The sequence below is a fragment of the Diabrotica virgifera genome, chromosome 1 (genome assembly GCF_917563875.1).
Source record: "Diabrotica virgifera virgifera chromosome 1, PGI_DIABVI_V3a".
Classification (NCBI taxonomy): Eukaryota; Metazoa; Arthropoda; class Insecta; order Coleoptera; family Chrysomelidae; genus Diabrotica; species Diabrotica virgifera.
Genome location: NC_065443.1, coordinates 314091218 through 314117571, shown reverse-complemented (window position 1 = coordinate 314117571; position 26354 = coordinate 314091218). Strand labels below are relative to the sequence as shown.

Sequence of the window (26354 nt, the reverse complement as noted above, 5' to 3'; positions counted from 1 at the left end):
TATTTGACATATAAGTTGTAGCGTTTTTCCATCAAGTTTCATATTTTACCTTTTCTTGTCTAAAATCCCCGGTTTTGGGCAGCTGACACATCATTTGTTGATAAGCTTTGGAACACCTAACTAAATAAAAAGAAAACAACCATGCTAAAATGCTCCGGTCAAATTTGACACTAGCTCCCGGGCTATAAGTATATGTGCGTAATGGACATCTCTGCGTCTCTGGAGTAAGACATACTGAAAACAAAGCCTTTCTCCTACCAACAGCATTTATGAACCCGAACTGGTTGGGAGAAATTTGACTTTCAGACAGCTTGTATATCATCTTGTGGATTATCTTTAAGGACAATTTTAGGAGATGACTCATGAGGCTTAGCGTACGGTATTCTTTTCTCTTGTTTTTTGGACCTGAAAGAGACTCAACCTTCAGGATTTTGTTGAGTATCTTAGCGATTACTGCTATTGCCAACATTAAGTCAGGTGTTATTTTGTTACTGTTAGTTTAACAAATATCTGAAGTATGACTTCTTTTCATCACAAAATTGTTAGTCTTTATCTCTTTTTGATATTGGACAAACTGGTATAGCATTTAAGACAAGCGTATCAAAACATACAACTGATAATACGTTAATAAGTTTAGAAGAGATATTTAAGTATAAAATAAGACTGATTTCTTTAAGTACTATAAATATGCATATTTATTTATTATTGTATAGTTAACTTTCAAATATTTATTTAACGGTATTTTAGGAGAAAAATTACACAGATGTAGTTAAGTACAGAAAAACATAGGTAGTTCCGTTCTAAACATTCATGGCAATAGCTTAGATAAAATCCGTTTAACATAAAACTAGTTCACTACAGTAAGAGAGTTCATCTAATACCTATTTTTGGTGCAATATCTCATCTCTGTGAAAACTCAAACTCAAAAAACTGATAAATCAAATTACCTATTTAAATATTATGTTTATATGGGGTTCAGTTACAATTATCGATGTAATAAAAATTATATTTTTTTATTGTGGACTGTCTCCTGTTTCCACTTCTTTAATATGCGGAACCCATTATTAACCCTAGAAGGACCCAGGAAGGTTAAAAAGTATCCACAACATTCCATTACATCCGATTTTCTAAATACCTTTGTTCCTAAAAATATCAAATAATTAGTAGTTGTCGGCGTACTACTGCCCTATTATACCCTATTCTACGAACATACGCCTGTTTTGGATTACTTCGACAACGAATATTTTACTGTGCAAAATAAGAAGAACGAAAGTAAATTGCAAATTACATTGTTGTTTATTGGAATAATTATTAGCGCCATTTACTTTCGTACTTCTTATGTTGCACAGTAAAATATTCGTTGTCGAAGTAATCCAAAACAGTCGTATGTTCGTGGAATGGCCCATAGATGGCATAATTAGCATTTCTATAATTTAATTCATTTCCTCATACTTTTATAAAAACTTGACACTGGACTATAAATAATTCCCTTGAATACCTTCAACACCATCCCAAAATGGAAAGGGACGATACCATTCATGTTGAAAATTAGCAAAATCTAAAAGAAAACAGGCCAATAAGTGGGCAAAAACAACCATAGTTTGTTCAAAATGCAAGTATGTATGCGGTAAGCACAGCAAGAAGTCAGAAGTGTTTCTTTATCCTACGATGATGCCAATTCCACTGAAACAGAAGACTCCGGGTAAATTATAAATTCGTATCTTTTAACTATTCCATTAACGTCTAGGAATAATATAAAAGTGTTATTTTTAAATTAATTTAAATAAAGAAGCACGTTTTTGGTTAATTTATGTGTGGACATTTATTGACCCTTCTTGGTCCTCGCTGTTTCTACTAAAAGGTTGGTCCTGCGAGTGTTAAGGAATCTCTGGAGGAATGTCCAAAAGGTACCAAAATCAACGAAATTGTGATCAATTACCTATGCTACGAAGACGACTCTGTGATGTGTGGTATTGACTGAAACGGAAAAATATCTAGAGCACTATTGAATATCCTGTTGGAATTGAGTGCCACAATGGGACTAGAGATAAACTTCTCAAAAACCAAAACTCTAGTCTTTGACCGTGGATCATATATGAAAAAGGCGCGAAAATAGCTATCCATGATACTAATATATCGTCTATCTCACCAAAAATTGTCCATCCAGCTAGGACTTCGCGAACTAGAGTGCTATCTTTGACTGATGTATGGATTTGGAACGTGCACGATGAGGCAGGAAGATTGAAAAAACCTGCAAATGTTGTAAATGTGACTCTACAGACATATGTTAAGAATCATCTGGACCAGAAGACGTATGCAGAAGTCTTAAGAAAAATGTATATCCAGTCACAACTATTCCGAAGTATTAGGACGGGACAAACGATTCACCTCGGTTATATCATGCGCCACATTAAATACAGACAGCTACAATTAATCTTGAAGGGAAAGTATAGGCTGAAACAAGAAATCGTGGCTGAGAAATATAAGATATTGTCCGAGCAACAACGGACAGACAGCCCAGGATAGAAATGAATTTGCCGTAATAGTCGCCAACCTCAACAGATATGGCATATAAAAGCCGGCTAAAGCCGCCTCTGGACCTAAGTATTTTGTAGCTGATCTTCTTGTGGTAAGTTCATCACTATTCATCAGGTCTTTTGTTGCCGTATATTCCCCGAAAACCTAGCATTTGTTGACACTGTTACGCTTTGTCAGTCTATCGAGTTTATCTCTGCATTTTTACACTAGCATAGTGCTTTTGAAAGTCCATATAGTCGCTAAAGCCACTTACTATATTTGCTTATATCGAACCATGTAATGTCAAAAGCACTTATGTTAATTTCACTGGTACAATGCAAAATTACATAAATCTCTACCTAGAATACTTATACGTGGTTGTTTATACGTATACGTTCATACAAATTATCAATATTATACAAACCATCGAAAACCATCTATTTTCATAATTGAATACAGGCAAAGATATAAATGGAAACTTAATGCAGTTTATACCAGTACAAGGCGGAGTCAGACAAGGTGACTCATTAAGCCCACTGCTCTTTAATATAATAATGGACGAAATAATAGGAGCAGTACGTAAAAGTCATGGTTACAGAATGGGGAATAAAGAAATCCAAATATATTATGTAGACGACGCCGCAATAATCGCCCAGACAGAAGATGATCTCCAAAGATTAACACACATCTTCAATACAATTGCCAAGAAAACAATATGATAATATCAGCAGAAAAAACCAAATGTATGATAACATCTAAATACGCACTAAGATGTGAAATCGAAATTGATGGGAAAATAATAAAGCAGGAAGCCAGTTTTAGATATCTGGGAATAGATATAACCAGTTACCGAGATGTTGAAGAGGAAGTACGACAACAAAGCTTAAAAGCAAGTAAAGCGGCAGGATCTCTTAATGACACAATCTGGAAGAACAAACACCTAAGACAAGACACAAAAGCAAGAATCTATAAAGCGGCAATTAGACCTATATTGACATACACGGCAGAGACAAGACCTGACACATCTAAAACGAGACGACTACTATAAACAACAGAGATGAAAATACTCCGACGAATATCAGGGAAAGGTCTGTTGGATGGTGAGAGAAGCGAAAGCATAAGAAAACCATGCAATGTAGAAGACATAAATGAATGGGTGACAAAACGGAAATAGGAGTGGAACGAACACATTAGTAGAATGGAAGAGGATAGCATAGTACGAACAGCACGAGATAAATCACCAAATGAACGAAGAAGTATTGGCAGACCAAGAAAAAGATGGTGCGATAACTTAAACAATTTAGGAGGCTAATATTGAAGAAGAAACAGGCTTTAAAGCCTACATACAAGAAAGAAGAAGAAGAAGAATGTTTAACGACCATGTTTGAAGTCAGAATAAACCATCTATTAAATATTCTTTAAAACGGGTGAGAGTCCGAATAACACTTATAAGCAAGCGCTTTTCTAGATCAGTATTTTTTTGCCACCAGGAAAGATTTTTCGATGGTTTTAAACGCAGAAAATTCAACATCACTTAAAGTCATCAACTTCATCCATCCTCAAAAGTCCACTGCTGAACGTAGGCCTCAGTTAATCGTGTAGGTGGTCTACCGACTATCTCTTGTCTTGTCTTGTCTTGTCTTGTCTTGTCTTGTCTTGTCTTCTTGTCTAACCTCTTGCCAAGGTTATTGGAATAGAGACGAAGGACCTCTTTATTGATTCTAGCTATGTGTCCTGCCCATCTGCTATCCTTTCGATGACGTTAGTCACCTTGGTTCTTCTCCTGATCTCTTCGTTATTTATTTTGTATCGCAGAGTTATTCCCAACATGGATCGCTCCATTCTTCTCTACATATGTGACTCTCAGTTTGGTAGCCAAGGCTTTTGTTAAGGTAAGTGTTTCTGCTCCGTATATCAAGTCTGGGAGGACGCATTGATTAAATACCTTTCTCCTTAGGCATGTGGGCAGCTCACTTTTAAAAGTTTTTCTCAGTTTGCCATATGCTGCCCATCCAAGACCGATTCCACTCTTCAGTTCATGATTCTGATTATTCCTGCCAATCATAATTTCATGTCCTAGGTATTTATATTTATCTACAAGTTCCATTTGTTGCCCACCAATAATGATGTTCTCGTTGGGTACCAAATTTGTCATTATTTTTGTTTTCGAGATGTTTATACTTTAACCTAGATTTTCTGTAGCCACAACGAGTTCCTCTACGATCTCGTTTGCCATTCCTAGATCCTCAGCAAATATGACAATATCATCGGCAAAACATAAGTTGTTTCGATATTTTCCATTACTTATGCCTGGTTGCACCAACAGATCTTAAGCTTTAGACGTGCTTTAAGCTCAGCTTACGAAACATAAGCGTTGCACCATTGAGTCTTAGATCAATTTTAAAACCTTAATCCACGAGGAAAATAAACTTCCTGTAGCTGGCTGTATACCATAAATCGCAAAAATACTAGATTTGTTGTAAAATGTATATTTTAAAATACCCTAAAAAAGGGTCACAATAAGACAAAACGTTTTCGGATTAAGAAGTACATCATCAGTTTTCTAAAAACTCTAAAATTAAGTATAACCTAATTAATTGAGAAAAAGTTAAAAAATTGAGAGAGGTTTTAAAAAAACAAGAAGCATGCTATTTTTTGTAAGTATGGCCTCTTGTTTTTTTAAAACATCTGTCAATTTTTTACCTTTTTCTCAATTAATTAGGTTATACTTAATTTTAGGGCTTTTAGAACACTGATGATGGATTTCTTAATCCGAAAACGTTTTGTCTTTTTGTGGCCCTTTTTTAGGGTATTTTAATCAAATCTAGTATTTTTGTAATTTTACGCTTACCACAATGAATTGCCACGTGGAGTGCATTGATAAGAATCGAAAATTATGGTGCAATTATGCATTAAGTATGTGAATCTTAAAGCGGCCCTATTTATAAGCTGAGCTGGGCTAAGCTGGAGCTTAATATTTGTTGGTGCAACCAGGCATTATAGCCACTTTACACGATGCAAGTAATTGCATCTTTTGTTGCAGCTTTTCTGTGCAATTTTCGTATGACACGAAGCAATTTCTATTGCTGCAAGAGATTGTGCCATTAATTGCGCAATTAGTTGCATCGTGTAAAGTGGCTATTAGAGTCCTCTAACTTAAAAACTAATGATATGAATAAGGCCAAATTTTAAATAAGAGATGAGTTGAAGAATTTTTGGAATGATATATTTTGTGTATTTACATTTTATACTTGTGGCACCATCACTATGTCAGGCCCTTCACGTTTTAAATGATATCAGGTTTAAATATTTGTTAAGAAAGAGTAAGTTCGCCGCATATTATATAGGTTCGCTGTGTATTTTAAACCTCATGTTTATGACCGATTATTCAATTAAGCGGATGTTTCAACAAATGGAATGTCAACATTATGCGAAAATTCCAATGTTCTAAATAAAATAAAGGAAAAAATACCGTCTGTTTTTTAAAGCATTTACAATAAAAAATATCAAACTTTCACCTGTTGACGCATATAAAAAGTTAACGTAAAACTGGTAAGTCCAACTCTGAATTGTAATCAAAATTCTGTGCGTGTACTCAGAATATGTATTCGCAAAATAAGTATGCCATCTCCTGTATAGTGAACTGGTTTTTCATATGCATATTTATTGCATTGCATTCCTTCATGTTAACGGTTACACGGAATTGTCATGATTTCTTCCGGCGTGATTCATGTTTCAATGAGAAAACCGAAGACTAAGGTCGCCTGAAATGTAAGAGAAACAGTAAGATTCAGAAGTATGTACAATGTAGATAACTATCAAGATGAAAGCAATAATCAAATTGGATTTATTATTAGTGTAAATATATTAAATATTCTAGTACAAAATTTATCTTACGTATGTAGACAAAGTCTAAAAGATATCAGATAAATCACAGTGCAACGTTTAAAATATAGCCTACATCATCAATATAGCCTACCTATTGAATGCTCAATATACACAGCAGAAATGATAGTAGTAATGTTTGCTGTTCAGTATGTACTACTGAATCCAACTAGCAATTATGTTATATTTACTGACAGTAAAAGCGTGGTGGACAGATTGAGTAACATTCAAACAGTCAAACACATAAACCACATTGAATTGAATATTCTTAAAACTCTGTTTGAAATTATACAATTAGGAGTAAATGCAGTGGCGTGCTGGAACTTTTCAAGCGGGCCGGTGATTTTATAGAAAAGCGGCCTCCCATCCTCATTTTACCTTCTATTATCAGAATGTTTTATTCGGTATTTAAAAAAACAAAAAAAAACAAAAATATAAATTATTTTTGAATCAAACATAAAACTTTGAACTCAATGATTTTTTTCTTAATTTGCTATATTTTTTCATTTAAGAATAATAAATCTTACAAATAATAATTGACATAATGTATGACAATATTGTATGCAGTACCTAAGGCAGAAACCATAATTTCCTAAATCAATATAATATAAATTTGATGTAATTAAGGTACAAGTAAAATAAAATTGAGAATTTTTAAATTATGTATTAATTTGCATTTTAGTAAATCAATTAGGTATACAAGAGAGTACAAATACTTTAATTTAACAATATTTAAAATGTTAATACAACGCAATAATCTAAATATTCTTTTGCAATTATTTTATAAAATAATTGCTTAACTCTCGATCAATAATTTCCGCAGTAAACTAGATTTTTGAGCAAATTCGTCGATTATTTCATCATTTTTAAGCTCATACAAAGCTTCTTTTTCTATAGTCATTATCATAAAAGTGATCTTGATATTTCAATGTTGAAAAGTTTTTTTCGAGAGATACTTGCGTCACTGAAAGGGTTAATAAATGCTTAATATTATACTATTTAAATTTGGATAAGCACGCACTGATATAAGTTGTACTTATGCAAAACAGCGTAACAGCAAGCTATACAATCTTTACACTTTTTAGTACCACATGAAGGTGAGGTTTTCAAGATATCAACATTGTCATTTGTTACTTCATGTTCATTATCACTTGGATTAATAATATCATCCTTTATATTTTCTGTAGGCTGAACATACTCATCATTAACTCCATCTTATATAATCTCAGTATTTTGCAAAATCCTATTTTAATACAATCCATTTATCAGCAAAATCCATGAGTTCTTCTCTAATTGCAGTCGCAGATATGGTAGGATAAAACTTTCTTAATTGTTCAGTAAATGATTTAAATGCCATCAAAGGTGTACCATTTTTTTATTGTATCAAAATTTCTAGGATGTAGAGTGCTTATATCATCATAAAACGGTTTGATTTGTCTTGATCAAGTCGTTTTTAGATACTTTCAATAATTCGGTCAAAAATGAGCAAGACGTTTTTCCATTTTTTAATTCTGCAGAGTACACACATGTTTGAAGGAAATTGTAAAACCATAAATATACTTGTATGTATGAAAATAAATAATATTATCTGTAGCAATCTATTTATGTATATAGACTATAGAGTCTTACTCATTTACTTAAACTGTATTTCACAATAAAAAAATTTGATTTTTTTAAATGTTTTATTAATATTATTAGCAAAATTAACATCCGATTAGAAATTAAAAAAATATTTTTTGTTACATTGTGTAAAATTTTTTGTGAAAACCTATTTGACCGGCCTCAAGAGGCCGCGGCCTCTCGGTGATTGCACCGATTCATTTATATGGCCAGCACGCCACTGAGTAAATGTAACAATTGCTTGGATTAAGAGTCATTCGGGAATAAAAGGCAATGAAATAGTTGACAATTTTGCTAAATCAGCTTATGTGATCGGAGAAAAAATAAACAAAAATTTAATTCCAGCTTCAGATATTGATACTTTTAGCAGACAAAAACTTAAAAATAATTGGCAATTGCATTACAGAGAATGTAATACTGGCTCAAATTTTGCTCATTCTAACCCTAGGATATTCTCAAAAAGATGGTTTTACACAGAATATAACAGACATTTTATAAAGACCATTAATCGGTTGAGAGCCAATCATGCTCTTACGCCATCTTACATGCATACAATCGGCTTGGCAGATACTAGACCAGGGCGGATCTGTAAAAATATTAGTACATTTGGACGTTGAGAGGTGACTCAAATTTTTTTGCAGAAATTGCTTGAAAATAATTCAAATAATAATATTTGAGTTATCCTCCCTCTCAAAAAGGTCCGGAACATTGTTTAAATAATCAAAATGTCAAAAAATGAAGGAAAAATTCGATTTTTTTCTTCGTTTTTTGATTATAACTTTAAAAGTATTAATTTCCGAGAAAAGTTGTACTAAGATAAAAGTTGTATAATTAAATTTACTACAATATAGGATTGGTTATAAATTTAAAAAATAGTCACCCTTGTTGCAAAATAGCAATAATTGCGAAAAAACTATACAAAAACAAGTATTCGCATTTTACGTTTTTTCAACCATTTATGCTACACTTAGGACCTTCATATTTCACTCAGAAAAACTTTATGATACACTAAAACAATACTGTAAATTTCATTAAGATCGATTCAATAAATTTTGCAAAATAAATTTTGCAATCCAGCCTTCGCAAAAAAAATTCGTTTCTTCAAAATGTTACAGGACTGAAAATATGGCAGATAGCAAGTTGATTTTTTTTTGCGTGTAGAAGTGTACTGTACCTTTTATTTGCAATTTGCAAAATTAAAATCGATTAACTGCCACGGCGTCAGGAATTTTTTTAAATAAACATTAATTATTGGTGCTACGCGCAGGACAGCTGATAGTTTGCTCTGATTGGGCATTTCAATGACCTTTAATAATGATTGATACATTTTAATTTTTATTACACTTCGATATAAATAAATAAATTTGTTTATTGCAAAATAAAAACACATACTTTATCCTTTAAAATAACACTTTTTTTAGCAAAAACTTTCTTTGTTCATATATTTTAACTTAGAGAATAAAAGTTTATTATTTTTAAACATATGCAATTGTTTAAACAATATTTCACAAACAATAATAAAATTAGTTTGATTTTTGTGGAATTAAAATATTAAAATACAACAAAATATAGAGTAAGAAAATAATATATTAGATAAAGATTAGAATAAATTTTGGTGGAAATCAATTTCATGTGAATCGAACACCACTGTCCTGCGCGTAGCACCAAAAATTAATGTTTATTTAAAAAATTTCCTGACGCCGTGGTAATCATTCGATTTTAATTTTGCAAATTGCAAATGAAAGGTACAGTACACTTCTATAAGCAAAAAAAAATTCAACTTGCTATCTGCTGTATTTTCAGTCCTGCAATATTTTTAAAAAATGAATTTTTTTTTGCGAAAGCTGGATTGCAAAATTTATTTTGCAAAATCTATAAAACCGATCTTAATGAAATTTACAGTGTTGTTTTACGATATCATAAAGTTTTTCTGGGTAAAATATGAAGGTCCTAAGTGTAGCATAAATGGTTGAAAATCGTAAAATGCGAATACTTGTTTTGGTATGGTTTTTTTTGCAAGTATTGCTATTTTGCAACCAGGGTGACTATTTTTTAAATTTTTAACCAATTCTATATTGTAGGAAATTTAATTACGCAACTTTTATGTTGGTAAAACTTTTCTCAAAAATGAACAGTTAAGTTATAATCAAAAAACCAATAAAAAAATCGATTTTTTCCTTCATATTTTGACATTTTTATTATTTAAACAATGTTCCGGACCATTTTGAGTGGGAGGATAACTCACATATTATTATTTGAGTTATTTTCAAGCAATTTCTGCAAAAGAATTTGAGTCACCTCTCAACGTCCATCTCAAAACAGATGAGCCCTGGACTATACTCCCAATTGTACTTGTGGCAAAATCGGAGATCTAACACATGTCATATTAGAATGTCATTTAAACATAAATAACATAAACGACCTTTATAAGGAATTAAAAGATTTAAAATGTTTTTTCCCAATAAACCTACATACTTTAATATTTACAAATGATATGGAAATTCTTCATCTCATTTATAAACATGTTAAAGTATGTAAATACAAGTTGTAAACGTAATATGTAATAAATAGGCATAATTTGTTAATGTGGTTTGAAAAAATTTAAAAAAAAATAATATTAAAAAAAACACAAAATAAAATAATAACAAAAAAATAATAATAAACAAAAAAAATAAAAAAAAGGAACAAAAATAAAAAGAATAGAAAAAAAAGAAGTAAAAAAAAGTGTTTCGCACAAAATAAAATATATATTAAAAAAAACAGTAAAATAATTTTAAAAAAAAATAAAAAAAAAACGTTTAAAAAATTGGAAGGAGTATGACCTATGACATAGGAATAACACCATTCACCTATGATCCATATCACGTTGCACATAACCAGTATTACATCTACGCCAATCTCGACCATTACTTTAAGAATCTTCACTAGATAGAATGCCATCGATCCCTGGTGTCTTTTTGTGTCTTAGTTAGTTAGGAACCTCCTCTACTTCTGCTCGAAAATTGATTGATTCTGCCTCTCGTATTGCTTGTTTCTTGTGTTCTGAGAATGGTGCCTTTATACAATTCTGAGTAGTAGTCTTTCCAGGTATCTGCAATGTTCTCTATGTCAGCTTTTACTTCTCCATTATAGTCTTAAATGGCTTGAAGTTGTGGCTTAGACTCTCTGGTCAAATATGAATTTTTTCGAATATGTAGTACCTACATGACGTTCATGGTGGTTTACATATTGCTCTAGTTCTTAATACACGTTATTTATACGATTGCTTTTATCTCTGATGTACAGACATTTTATTTTCCACTAAATGTATACAACTTTTTATTCCATTCCACATTTTATTTATATCTTCTAATGTTTGTGGGTTTCCCTTGTTTATCAGTTTCGTCTGGGATATTTTTGCATCATTTACAATTGGCTCTTTTTTCTGATGTATTTTTCTAGTAGTGTGTAGCTTGCGACTACAGTTAATTTTTATTAGGTTAAGATCCGATCCACCCCAACCTTTATTACTGAGGTTTTCCTACTTTTCCACACGAGTATGTGGTCGATTTGATTCTTGTGTTGGATGGTGTTTTTAAAGTAAATTTGTTATCACTAGATTGTTTTCGACAATATCTCTCAAATGTGGATCATTTTCAGTTTTTCACAGTTGCTTATTTTGCGAATTTTTTTCAAGATATTTCCTATCTTGTAAATTTCGTCAATGTCTTCATCTTGAGCATCTGTTGTGGGCATTTTTACCCACATGGAATGAGATGGAAATTTTCTGGTTTTGATTCTAATGTTATTTCTATGAGTCTATAGGTTATTATTTAGTATTGCCTAATATATTTCGATATTCTATTGTTTATTGGTATGGCTACTCCATTTTATCTTTTGGTTTCAGATCCTGATATGTAAATAATGTGGTTTTTGTTTTGAAATATTCTTGATGATAGATAGTGACAGTGATATACAGTTAATTACACAGGGTAGAAAATTGGGACAACTTGGGGACATTGGGACAAAAAAGTCTCTCTATATGTACAGCGTGTTTACGTAAGTTGGAATCAAATGGGAAACTTTTTTATTATTAATTTTACGAAAAAAAGTTATTCTTCATAAAAAGTTCTGCATGCTCTAAAACCTAAGATTCAATCATCATATATCAAATTTTGTTAATATTATACGAGGTCTGTCAAAAAATATGAATTTCGTTCAAGGGTAAAGTACCTTTATTTCTCTGAATATCGAAAATTCTTATAATGAAAAGTTTTTTGGAATTTAAAACCAAGATCAAATATCCAATTACATGCTTCCAACTGGAAAAAGAAATTTCCAAATTTTTCCCTTTATGGATACTAACTTCGTTTTTATTTATTACTCATATTATAACTCTTTTATTATTAATTTTACGAAAGAAAGTCATTCTTCATAAAAAGTTCTGCATGGTCTAAAACCTAAGATGCAACCATCAGATATCACATTTTGTTAATTTTATACGAGGTATGTCAAAAAATATGAATTTCGTTCAAGGGTAAAGTACCTTTATTTTTCACCATATTGTAAATTGTTATTAAAAAAGTTGTTTAGAATTAAAAACTATGTTTCAATATGTAATTACATCCTTCTAATTGAAATATTGTGAAATATAAAGGTACTATACTCATGAGCGAAATTCATATTTTTTGACACACCTCGTATAAAATTAATAAAAGTTGATATATCATAGTTACATCATAGATTTTAAACCATGCAAAGATTTTTACGAAGAATAACTTTTTCTCGTAAAATGAATAATAAAAAGTTATCATACCTATTAATTTTTAATAAATAAAAATGACGTTGGGTATTCATAAAGAGAAAAATTTTTAATTTTTTTTTCAACTAGAAGCATGTAATTACATATTTGATCTTGGTTTTTAATTCCAAACAACTTTTCATAATAAGAATTTTCGATATTCAGAGAAATAAAGGTACTTTACCCTTGAACGAAATTCATATTTTTTGACATACCTCGTACAATATTGATAAAATTTGATATATGATGATTGAATCTTAGGTTCTAGAGCATGCAGAATTTTTAATGAAGAATAACTTTTTTTGGTGAAATTAATAATAAAAAAGTTCCCCATATGTTTCCAACTTAAGTAGACACGCTGTATGTGTTGGTTAATAAAAAAGTACCTTTAGAGATTAACTATTAATAAGATATCGTGTAAAAGTTTTTATCAATTTTTTTATTAAAAAAAAACACTAATAAATTTAGTGGAAAAAAATAAACTAAATCAATTTTTATTTGGTAATATGTATGTCCATTATTTCACATTTTGGTTATTAGCAATATTATACATTATACATGAGATAGTTTTCATTATTACATTACATATTCCATACTTCATGAATCTTTCTTTTGTCGGTTAAAAAAAAAGGTTAATACCATGTACATGTTCTGTTTGTTAAAATATATTTTTGCAAAAAATATATTGGTAGTTGTTGTAAATATATGCTTTTATGTCTCCTAAAGATAAATAAAGATATTTAAATTATAATATATTTAATTGTAATCAAAATGACAACTCTCTGCATAATTTTTGCAAACTCATTATTGCTCTCTCGTTATTTGTATAAATAAAATGTTGAACATAATGTGTATTATGGTAGTTTTATTTCCCTCTCTATGTTCATTATACTTGTTATTGTGAGAGTTTTTCATGAAATAATTTTATTTTCTATCTATTTGTATAAAAATTTTTAAATTTTTATTCAAAAGACATTAAATTTGTTCCATAAAAACATTTCAGCTCATTTGAGAATAAATGTGCCTGATTAGTCACAGTAAAAACGCATTATCATAATGCTTACATGCCTACTTCTTATAAGAAAAGAACTGAAAGAAAAAGGGATCGCCAAGCACATGAAAATATGTACTAAGAATTTTATTAGATACTTATTTTATTACTGCATTATATTGTCACATTATCTATGCTGTAAATATAATTAAAATTGAGTCAATTAACTTTTTTACTGAAAAAAATTTCTGCAGTCACATTTTTTAGATAAAATCTGTAGCAAATCTTTAATAATTATAAAATCAACTATTTTTGCATGTTTTTTGCAATGTCTATGTTTCATGAATTTACAATTTCTTTGTTTATCAATGTAACATAAAATCTGATTGTTTTTGAATAATTGAAGTGTAATTTTTTGTAAACAGTTCACAATTTTACATAGTGATTAAAAAAAATAAAAATTCGAGTTTTTATATTTTTTGCATTATGGTGAGAATTCGCTATTTTGCACGAACAGAAAAAAAAAAGACTTAAAAAAGCACATAATAATATGATGACATGAGAATTTTCAATTAAAAATTAAGGTGCTGTTTCTACATTAAATTAAAATAATGGAAAAAAATAAATGTTATAAATTAAAAATTCAGTCTATCTGGCACATTAAAAGGTAAGTTTTTGATACATTTTTTGAAAAAAAATTTTTGTGGAACATAAAAACAAGAAAACCAAATAAAAGAGACTTAAAAAAAGCACATATGATGACATGAGAATTTTCAATTAAAAATTAAGGTGCTGTTTCTATATTAAATTAAAATAATGGAAAAAAATAAATGTTATAAATTAAAAATTCAGTCTATCTGGCACATTAAAAGGTAAGTTTTTGATAAATTTTGTGAAAAAAAATTTTTGTGGAACATAAAAACAAGAAAACCAAATAAATCGGGTATTTGAATTTTTTGCATAAATTTTAAAGCTATATGAAAATAGTGTAAACACGAAATTTATAGGACGTTTTTTCATTTCACCTGTAATTTTGCGGGAAATCTTGATAAGCCCTTAAGAACTTTTTACCGTTAAAACTCACCCCCCTTAAACTTCCCGACCTCTTTCTGATCTTTCCTAAATTATTTTTTCTTACATTTTTGTTTACATGTTTTGTTACATTCTTCCTTTTATTTATCCTATTACTATTTTTTATATCAAAAATTATTGGCCCTGGCTTAAGTATCTTATACTCTATCAACATTTTACCATTAAAAAATACTTTAATATGTTTGAAATTAAATTTATTTGGCTTTTCGACTTCTACTGCGGAAATAGTTATCAAAATACGAAACATTAATAAATTATCAACTCTTGTTTTTGTGACTTAGTAAAAAAATCTTCTAATAATCTATTTTATCTGACTCATTCATATTAACAATTCAGACATATATTACACATTTTAAAGTAGACGACTTTAAAATTATTATATTGCCAATATTTCTGAGTTGCGTTCCTGGGACGACTTTATTGAAAGATTCGATTACATGAAAGCTACTTTAACTTAAAAATCTCCGTCAGCAAAAATCAAAGCATGTGATTTGTCTTTAAAAAGACAATAACACGCAATGATTACAATTAAATTCTCGTGTTAGTAATTCCATAGTACATCACGAGGGAAAACCAAGGAAAAACCTCAAGATACTATCTCCACATGTAAATGTATTATCTGAATAATTGTCTGGATTGTCAATAAGAATGAGTCAGATAAAATTAAATTATTAGATGAATTTTTTTTATCAAGCAACAAAAACAAAATTTGTTTAATTTATTAATGTTTTGTATTTTGAAAACGACTTCCGATGTGGAAGTCGAAACGTCAAATAAATTCAATTTCAAACTTAAATTGTGACTCATTTCCCCAATAAATCTTTAATATGTATTTTTTATTGTAGATCCTCAGCTATTGAAGAAGGTAGAAAAGCATCGATAGACAACAAGAAAACTGAAAATGTAGTCTTAGATTTAATGGACGTTCGAACTCCACCCAGAATAAAACTTAAACAGGAGAAATTAAAATACGAGCATTCCCATCCAGGTGTTGCAATACCTGTCGATGAAGACTCTATTAACATAGAGGAAAGTACTACCAAAAAGTTCAATTTCTATAAACTGGAGAGACCGACTACAGACTCCAGTATTTCTACATGGATTCTGCTAAGTGGGCAACCCTTGACCACCAACAAACCAACTGTAATAAACTCTACAAATTCTGCAGCTGATGATAACAAGAAGAATGATACAATTGTTCCTATATATAACAGAACAACAAAGCCATCCATGACTGTAAATGCATCGAATGGTGTCAAAGAAAAAATCAAATTTACAGAAATCAGTAAGTTCAATCAAAAGAAAAGAAAATCCACTACCACTTCTCCTCCTCCAACAACAACAGTTGCAGAAATAAAGAAAACTGAAAATAAAGTCCCAGAAGTAAAGGAAAAATCTAAAATCTACAGCACATCTGCATCAGTATCTGTATCTTCAGGTCATAAACCAGAAAATGATAAACATGCTACAAAAAGTAAAAAGAAGATAACTACAACCACAACAGCCAAAGCACCTCTATCGACAGACTCTAGTAGCAAAGATGAGAGTCCGGCTGCGACAACTAATACAGTAACCAAAGTATCTACTTCAGAATCCAACATGGTCAACACTACCGCAACCAATTCAAGTTCAATTGCTTTGGAATCCAAAGATGGTTCAGTTTCTTTAACAACCGAGAAGCAGAAGAAAACCTCCTCTGGTAAAAAGAAGAAGAACAAACGTAGGAGGAAACCAGCAAGTAAAGAAAGTACAGCACTTACCAGTACCAACAAAATAAAAAATAAAAATAACGCAATTGGGGCTCAGATCTACAACTATCTATCTAGAGAGATAGTTCCTAGTCTTGGTGTTGGTTTAGTAGGTCTGATGGTGACTGCAGGCTTGGCCAGTTACTTCTTGTATCCATTCGGTGTAGCAAGAAGAAACTTTGATATTGATAGGAAAGACAAAGGGAACTTTTTTTATAAAGATGAGTACTCAGGAGGAATGCTTGAAGAGGATGCTATTGGACAAGTCATAGCTGGTATGCCTGACAACAAATTGTTCCCGCAAATCAACTCAAAATCGTCAATTCCGAAAAACAATTATCTTAATAAGTTTTATAGGTCAAACGTCCAAACGTCTCCAATTCAGTATAGCCAACCACACAAAAGATTTCCTCAAGAAAATGTATCGGCACTTTTCGAAAGGGAGGATAACAAGAGATTCGTAGAAAATAACGACAACAAGGTTAATAATAATAAAGAAGAGAAGAGGTTCGTTGTTGGTAGTGTTCAGAAAGAAGAAATTCAGAAGGTGACACCTGCTGCTGTTCCTGAACATGGACCAAGGAGTTTGGGCCTTAGCAGAATACCGAGAATGAAACAAGACTCTAGTGAGTCTTCTAAAGATAAATAAAATGTATTATAGCTAAGTCTAAAGGAAATAAGAAAAACATTTGTTATTCTGATGCAAATTTCTGAAACTGATATAAAAAATGACTTTTTTATTTATTTAAGAAGTAGAGGTGTAAAAAAGTAGTTCCAAGGATCGATCTTAAGTTATTTTAACAGATTTTTAGTTTCAAGATAATTTTTTGTCGACCAAACCCATACATACAATCAAAGAATTCAGTCAGCTTTAAACCATTTTGTAGATTTTTGTCGACGAATGTCCTTTGGATCTAGATTTATCAATTACGCTCAACATCATTCCTCTATTAACAGTCTAAAAATAAATGCTCCAAAATTCTAATTATCAATGTTGGGATGATTCTAAAAGCTACCGCCGAAATACATAATTCCAATAAAGTGGTCCAATGAGAGGATCTAAAGATGTAGTTCCTGTACTACTCAAGGCTCCTGTTATATTTAGAAGAGCTTGTCTTTGCATGCTGGTGAGAGAGATCGCACAAGATTGCAAAGCTATCTTTTACCACCAAATTACTGAACTATAAGTAACTGTGGGTCGTATCACTCACTGATATGTATAACTAACAGATTACCAGGTTTTACCTACAACTCGTCTGCAGTTCCAGAGTGCTGTCCTTGGTGGTTATATTGTTAATATGAGTACTCCAATTGAGTTTGAAATCCAGGGTGGCCTAGACACTTGACCCACTCCCCGTACCCTTGACCGTTGGTTGTTTCTAGTTCCCCCTCTCCCCATACAATTTCTTTGGTCACTGAAAGACCCAGAAAGGTCACTGATCACTATTACAATGTTGTCTGCAAAACCCTGGACCTAGATTTCTTGGTTTGTATAGTTCATGAATCAGATCATCAACGACTGTATTCCATAATGTTGGTGGCAATACACCCGCAGATGGTTCCCTTGAAGGCAATCCATGGTTGCCCTTAGGTTCATATGAACCTTTTTGGATATCCACTTTCATGTTGTTTTGTTGATTTTCTTCTTCACCAGTGCACTAGGTATTGACTCCATAGAGGAATTACTGTTTAAGTCCCAGTTCTTTAGGTATTTGCTCAATCTAAAATAGCACGTTTCTCTAGTAGTATCGTGTATCGTCCTTTTTATTCTCTCCATTGTATAATTATTACAGATTATAAAAGAATCTAGATGAATAAATTTGTTTACGATCTCAAAATTTTAGTTCCTCACTCTATAGCCTTGACCATTGTTTCTATATTTAGCTCTGTTGTTTAGACATCTTCCACTGGGTTCTTTCTTCATTTCAAGTGAGATCTACGTTTTCTATGGTAGTTAAAAAGAAGGCAATATTTTCTTAAGTTTTCGGTAGGTGTGAGTGATGCAGAAATTTGCGTTTATTTATTAAAGAAAAATTTCTCTATCGCTTACTAAGCATTATACTGAACATTTGCTTGGAATTACTTTTCTTCACCTCAACTTGACAAACTGTAGATGTGACTGAACTTTAATTGTAGGTAAAGATAATTCTAAAGTAATTAACGCAAGAACAAGCTAAAAGTATGTTGGTTTGATGCGTGGTAATGGTATTATCAATTAAAGCTTTAATTAAGATATTTTAGTTCGTTTCACTGATTGTGTAATAGACGTTTGAAGAATTCATACAGTATTAAAAAGTATTGCAAAGATTACAGCGTTATTCTAAAATGACTAATTATTTTATGTATTAAAATTATTAATGTATTAGGTACCGTCGCTCTAAAAATTTGCAACTGTTTTGGTTTCAGTCTTGGATTAAGTTTTGGATTTTTAGAAGTTCATTATTCTACTAAGCTTTTCACATGTGGTAATACGTTGGTACTTCTTAACACGTTTCTACTATACATTCTACTACATATTCTACTACATACTATACATTTATACATATCTACTATACATTCTTAGTTGCTGGCGTAGTAATATTGGATTAAAAAATATTATAAGCGTTCTATATAAGCCATTGGAGCAATCCATTTCTTTGTCTTTGTTATGTTCAATGTTGATCTTACTCCACAGATATTTTACACAAGTAATTTCCTGACTTTGAGACAAGTGCTTTTCTCATTGTAATTAATAAACTCTTCTGAATCGTATTACTATATTGTATGAATGTTTTAAAACGTCTCTAGAGTAATCGCCAGCTAAGAAAAAACTAATAATGCACATGGTTAGTATTGCGAATTTTCCTGAGAAGCTCTTGATGGACTATATTCTTGAGGAGGTGTCCTGTCGTGATCGTGTTTCAACCAGAGACATGTCAAGGGTAGACACGGCATACTCACCAAAAAAGCGTAACGCGGAAACACCATGGAAACAGTCGATCGGTGGTCTATCTATCTCTTTTAACCAAGCGACCCCGCACATGTGACTGGCAAAGATGGCTAGACCACTCAATCCTATGTCGGTGTTACACCTCGATGGATTGAGTGGCATATGACTAACCTAATCTACCGTGTATAATATCTTTGGTTTCAACACAGAGTTATTTTGGAGCCATAGAAAATTACAAACTGCACTGGTACTTTCTAGCTGGCGTATTCTGTAGACTTAATTATAATATATGAGACAATTATTCACCATGACCTATTTATAATATTGTGTATTATAGCGTTTTTGATTGACCTAAATATTATATTTTACTAGATCTAGTTAAGTAATGACAAGTCGCAACAATCTCTAAAAATATTTTATAACATGTAGACTATCATCTATTGCATTTCACAATAACTTTCATCGGCTAATGGTCTAGGAATCTACCATTATATCCTGTTTGGGGCCTGTTAGAAAAGGAACAATAAAAAAGAAAATAAATAAAGTTTTTTTTCTATTTCGACGTTAGATTTTTCTAAATTTCTATTTGGTATTTCTTCTGTAGACCAAGAAAGAGGTGGATGAAACAAATCCAGGACATCGGGACCAAGATAGTGAAAACAGTACCACAGCTGAAGGAAACTGCAAAAGGCCGGAAGTCGTAGAAGAAGTGGGTCTAAGCAAAAGCTTTTAAAAAGGAAACGTAGTAATTTATTGCTCCTGATGCAAATGCTGGGGCCACAGTAACGTCTAATGCCGTTAATTAACGCATTATTTGCTTTATAGAAATGGCAAATAACGGCATTAGACGTTACTGTGGCCCCAGCATAAGACGTTTTCCTCTAAACACCCTTAGTTCTGATCGAATATATTTTTGGTATACTTACAATATTTTTCGAGATTGTCAAGATTTAGAAATATTGAAATCGCTATTAGATCTGCTTGTAGAAAATTCAGGTTTATATTATTGGGAACTGTTATTTATGTAATTATTTATTTATTATGGTTGTATGTTTTTTACCGAAAATTTGTAAATAAAATAAATTATATTACGATATTGTAGATTTGTTTTATATTTTTTAATAATAAACACATTAAAATTTAGGAACGGCTCTACAGAACTGGCTGATATATTATACAGGGTGTCCCGAAAAGAATGGTCATAAATTATACCACACATTCTGGGATTAAAAATAGTTCGATTGAATCTAACTTACCTTAGTACAAATGTGCTCACAAAAAAAGTTACAGCCCTTTGAAGTTACAAAATGAAAATCGATTTTTTTCAATATATCGAAAACTATTAGAGATTTTTTATTGAAAATGGACCTGTATAATTCTTATATCAGGAACATCTTAAAACAAAATTATAGTGAAATTTGTCCACCCCATAAAAAATTTATGGGGATTTTGTTCCCTTAAACCCCCCCAAACTTTTGTGTACGTTCCAATTAATTCATTATTGTGGTACCATTAGTTAAACACAACGTTTTTAAAACTTTTTTGCCTCTTAGTATTTTTTCGATAAGCCAGTTTTTATTGAGATGCGGCTTCTTTTTCAATATATTTACGTATAAATTTTATGGGGGTTTTGTTCCTTTAAACCCCCCTAATGTTTGTGTACGTTCCAATTAAACTATTATTGTGGTACCATTAGTTAAATACAGTGTTTTTAAAACTTTTGTCTCTTAGTCTTTTGTTCATAAGTCTCCTTTTATCGAGATGTAGCTTCTTTTTCAAAATATACCTAAAAATGTAAATTATAAATAAATTTTCAGATTATTAACAGGTCTCTATAACCGTACTTAACCATATACAAATATGTGGTGGATTCGACAAATATTCAAAATATCTCGATAAACACTGGCTTATCGAAAAAGTACTAAGAGGCAAAAAAGTTTTAAAAATAATGTGTTTAACTAATAGTGCCACAATAATAATTTAATTGGAACGTACACAAAAGTTTGGGGGGGTTTAAAGGAACAAAACCCCCATAAAATTTGTATGGGGTGCACAAATTTTACTTATTTTTTTTAAGATATTGCTGTCGTAAAAATGCCACATGTCAATTTTCAATAAAAAATCTCTGAGAGTTTTCGATATATGAAAAAAAATCGATTTTCATTTTGTAACTTCAAAGGGCTGTAACTTTTTTTGTGTGCACTATTGTATATAGGTAAGTGAGGTTCAATCAACCTATTTTTGACCCCAGAATCTGTGGTATAATTTATGACCAATCTTTTCGGGACACCCTGTATAACCAACAAATAAATCGTATATCCCAACCCATCCTGCTATGGGAACATTCATAAATTAAGTCGTTGATAAGACCAAAGGGGGAATTTAGGAATTTTTTTAAAAATCACTGAAAGGGGGGTCACGAGTTGCAATAACGCCGTCAGCATGAGAGGGGATCGGCTGTAAACGACTCTTTACGGCGAAGGGGAGAGAAGGTACTAAAAAGTCAGGCAGGTACCAAAAGTTAAAAACCAATAAGCTCAGGCAGTTACAGGGTTATTTACTATATTTTGACACCCCTGTAAACTGCTTTATTTACAAAATTAGAAAAAAATGTAAAACACAAAAGTTATTCGATATTTAAATTATGATTTTTTGACGTAATATATATCGTACTAGTGACGTCGTCCATCTGGTCGTGATGACGTAATCGACTATTTTTTTAACACTAGAAGCACCAGCATTTTTGCATATCTAGAAGCACCGTTGCGGTCAAGATGACGGGTATTAGAATTTTATATCGCCAGTCGTTTTCGTATCCTTTTTTACTTGAAAAAAACCTATATTGTGTTAATACCTACTAATAAAAGACATATTTAGTTAATTTAAATAAATTATTAAATTATTTAACCACAATTTATGCAGCGCAAATTTTTTAAATTTTGCTTGTACAAGATATACACACAAAAATTTTACGTAGGTATATGCCAAATTTCACATGTTTTATTTGTGTTGCAGTTCCCTGTTTTCCACTGCCTACGTTTATTATTTAATTCAGTTCAGGTGTTGTATCTCTGATTTGTACTATCTAGAACATTTTTGATCATTTTTCTCTGGTACAACTGGTTTCTATGGTTAGCTCAAGTCTTCGTGTTTGAAAACTTTTGATTTGTATAATTCCATCTTTTCGTTTTTTTATTGACGGATAAATATCCTTTATTGCTCGGGTTATTGTTATCAGCTGCAACACTGCTGGGAGCCTTCTTTCGTAATACTTTTTATGCATCATGACAGTACTTCCTTTATTCATAAATGGTCCCATTAGATGGCTCTACTGAACTACATGTTTCCCTAGAAGTTGATTGTCTGGCCCTTGTTCATCTATCCCTAGGTAAGGAAATCCGTTCAATTAATATTTGGACTAGACATTAGCTGTAAGTCAGAATTTAATTCCAAACTTATCAGGTTTATACGCCATGTACTGGGTGAAGTGACATTTTGCCTTCGTGGGAAAAAGCTGTTCGTCAATAGATATATTTTAGCCAAATATAGGTATAGCAAAATATACAATTCTCAATAGATGGGTTCCATATTGCTGACGCAAGTGCAAATTTATCTGTTGATAATCGCTCAGATCTGGTACTTTTTCTCTATAATAAGGACGGCATTTTTTTATTAGGTAGACATCAATATACAGAGAGGGGCTAAATTATGGAATAAATTAATTTTATCTAAAATGGACCACTTTGGAGAAAAATCGCGAAACAGGTCGATTTTTATTTTTAAATTACAATTTGTTTGCATATATTTCATACTAGTGACGTCATCCATCTGGGCGTGATGACGTAATCAATGATTTTTTTAAATGGGAATAGGGGTCGTGTGGCACCTCATTTGAAACGGTGTTCAATTCTCTATTCAGTAATATAAATAATAATATCATTATTTATAGAGGGTGACCAAAAAAATAATTTTTGAATTAAATTAATTGACGCAAAAAGAAGAATGTATGTAATTTATTTAACTAAAAATACATTGTATTGCTGTCAGTAAATAGAAAAAAATGCTTATTTCACAAATAAACATTTCTTTTCGCTTAAATTAAATCACAAACAGCCTCCCACCTACCACTTGGCAGTTTGAACATTTAATTTAAGCGAAAAGCAATGTTTATTTGCCAAATAAACATTATTTCCTATTTTCTGAAAGTGATAGAATGTATTTTGAGTTAAATAAATTGCATACATTCTTCTTTTTTCGTCAATTAATTTAATTCAAAAATTTATTTTTTGGCCACCCTGTATAAATAATGATATTAATGTTTATATTATTGAATAGAGAATTGAACACCCTTTCAAATGAGGTGCCACACGGCACCTATTCTCATTTAAAAAAATCATCGATTACGTCATCACGCCCAGATGAATGACGTCACTAGTATGAAATATATGCCAAAAAATTGTAATTTAAAAATCAAAATCGACCTGTTTCGGGATTTTTCTCCAAAGTCGTCCATTTTAGAGAAAATTAATTTATTCCATAATTTAGCCCTTCTCTGTATTCAAAAAGTAATTACACTAAGTACCTACCTGTAAAAGAGAAATTGTAATCGTTAAATAGATGTACTAAAGTCCTAAATTATCAAGTTTCCAAAATCACTATGAATAGGTAATACAGAAGGTCAAAAATAGAAAGCAGTCAAAATGACTGCCCTGGTGCTTCTAGGTATAGAGTAACACATCTCAAAAAGTAATTACGCTAAGTACCTATAAAGGAGGAATTATATTCCTCAAATATATCTAGGAAAAGTCGTTAACTATCAACTTTCTAAAGCAACTATGAATAAGTAATACAGAGGGTCAAAAATAGAAAGCAGTCAAAATGACCGCTCTGGTGCTTCTAGTGTTAAATTAGAATAAGGGGTCGTGTGCTTGCTCATTTGAAAGGTTATTCAATCCCCTATTCAGTAACATTAACATAATTATTTATACAAAGTGTCCAAAAAATTTTTTTAATTAAATTAATTGACACAAAAAGAAGAAGGTATGTAATTCAAAATACTGCTGTAAGAAAACAGAAATAAATGTTTATTAAACAAATAAACATTATTTTTTACTTAAATTCAATGTCAAGCTGCCACCCATCTGCCTCTTGGCAGTTTGAACATTGAATTTAAGCAAAAAAGCAATGTTTATTTGTGCAATAAACTTTTCTATTTGTGTTTTCTAACTGCAGAAGATATTTTGAATTAAATAAATTACATAGATTCTTCTTTTTGTGTCAATTAATTTAATTGAAAAAAAAATTTTTGACATCCTGTAGAGATAATTATCTTACTGTTTATATTACTGAATAGAGAATTGAATAGCCTTTCAAATGAGCTAGCACACGACCCATATTCTCATTTAAAAAAATAGTCGATTACGTCATCACGCCCAGATGGATAACGTCACTAGTATGATATATATGTCAAAAAATCATAATTTAAACATCGAATAACTTTCGTTTTTTACATTTTTTTCTAATTCTGTAAATAAAGCAGTTTACATGGGGGTCAAAATATAGTGAATAACCCTGTACATGAATTATTGGTCTTACCATAAATTTTACCAAAAAGTTAATGTAATAAAAAAAAATGATAGAACAAGCGATAAAATAAGAAACAGAATTGTAAGAGAAGCACTAAAAGTCGAACCAATTACACAAATACTTTGCAAATCCTATATAAACACAAGCTTAAATTGTTTGGAGATTTGTGTGGAATGAACGACAATAGACAAATAAAGCGCGTACGGAAGGCAAAAGTACAAAACAAGATAGGTAAAGGAAGACCAAAAAGAACCTGGAACGATGAAGTGGGAGAAATTCCGAAGAAGAAAAATATAACTTGGACTGAAGCAAAACGAAGGGGCGAGAATAAGCAAGAGTGAAGGCACCTTGTGGAAGCAGTATTTTATCACTTAGGACCTAGACGCTACATCCTCAAATTACGTAAGTACATACATATACCTAATCATAAAACTTTGTAATAAAATTGTTCTGAGATATAAAGGGTTTCTAGTGAGAGTATGTAGCTCGGTCTTTCTCAGAAAAATATTTTGTTAATTTTGTGATTTTGAGGGTCCTCGGCACCTGGTTTAATGAAAAAACTAAGGTGTTTGGGATTTATAGTATCACAAACTTATTAATAGTGGGTTTATTTGGTAAAATATTGTTTTTTTAATGGTTTTGGTGCTTCCTGATGATGATATTAAATAATATCAAAAGCTTGGAACTATTATAAAGAGTTTACTTTGAGATTGCCGCTACCCCAAGATTTTCAAATTTGCTATATATAATAAATTCTATTCTCAATTTCTATTTATTATTTTTAGTAGCAAAAGTAAAAAGAAAACGGTGAAAGAAATTCATTAACTTGGTATCACGCTTTCAATAAGCTAACACATCTAATAATGCAATTTTCCTCACCCTGGTTGCAAACAAAATGCCGAGTCACCATTGAAAGGATTCGAATTATCACTAATTAGACTAACCGAGTAACAATTCAATTCAATGTAATTTAGTTTTTCCTTTTATATAATTAATAACAGGAACTATTTTTTTGAAGGAAAGTCTAGAAACTTACAATCTTCTATATTATGGTCCAATTACTTTGAACTCAAGTGCCTTAATTGCCAATAACTAACAGCATTTCTTTAATGAGTATTTTAGATTATTAGTAAGTATAAAAATCTTCCAAGATGAAATTTTTGGGTTAAAAACGTAACTTTATCAAAATGGAAATAAAACAACCTC

At 31.1% G+C, this 26354-nt stretch overlaps 1 protein-coding gene across 1 annotated transcript in view; it reads left to right on the top strand.

The window, feature by feature from the left end:
- The window catches only part of LOC126886374 (uncharacterized), an 82008-nt gene extending 61345 nt beyond the window's left edge, over positions 1-20663 (top strand). Inside the window, exon 4 of the mRNA XM_050653265.1 lies at positions 15731-20663. Coding sequence (XP_050509222.1) covers positions 15731-17282 — 1552 coding nt within the window. The 3' untranslated portion in view covers positions 17283-20663. The remainder of the gene's footprint in view (positions 1-15730) is intronic.
- Positions 20664-26354: the final 5691 nt, after the last annotated feature.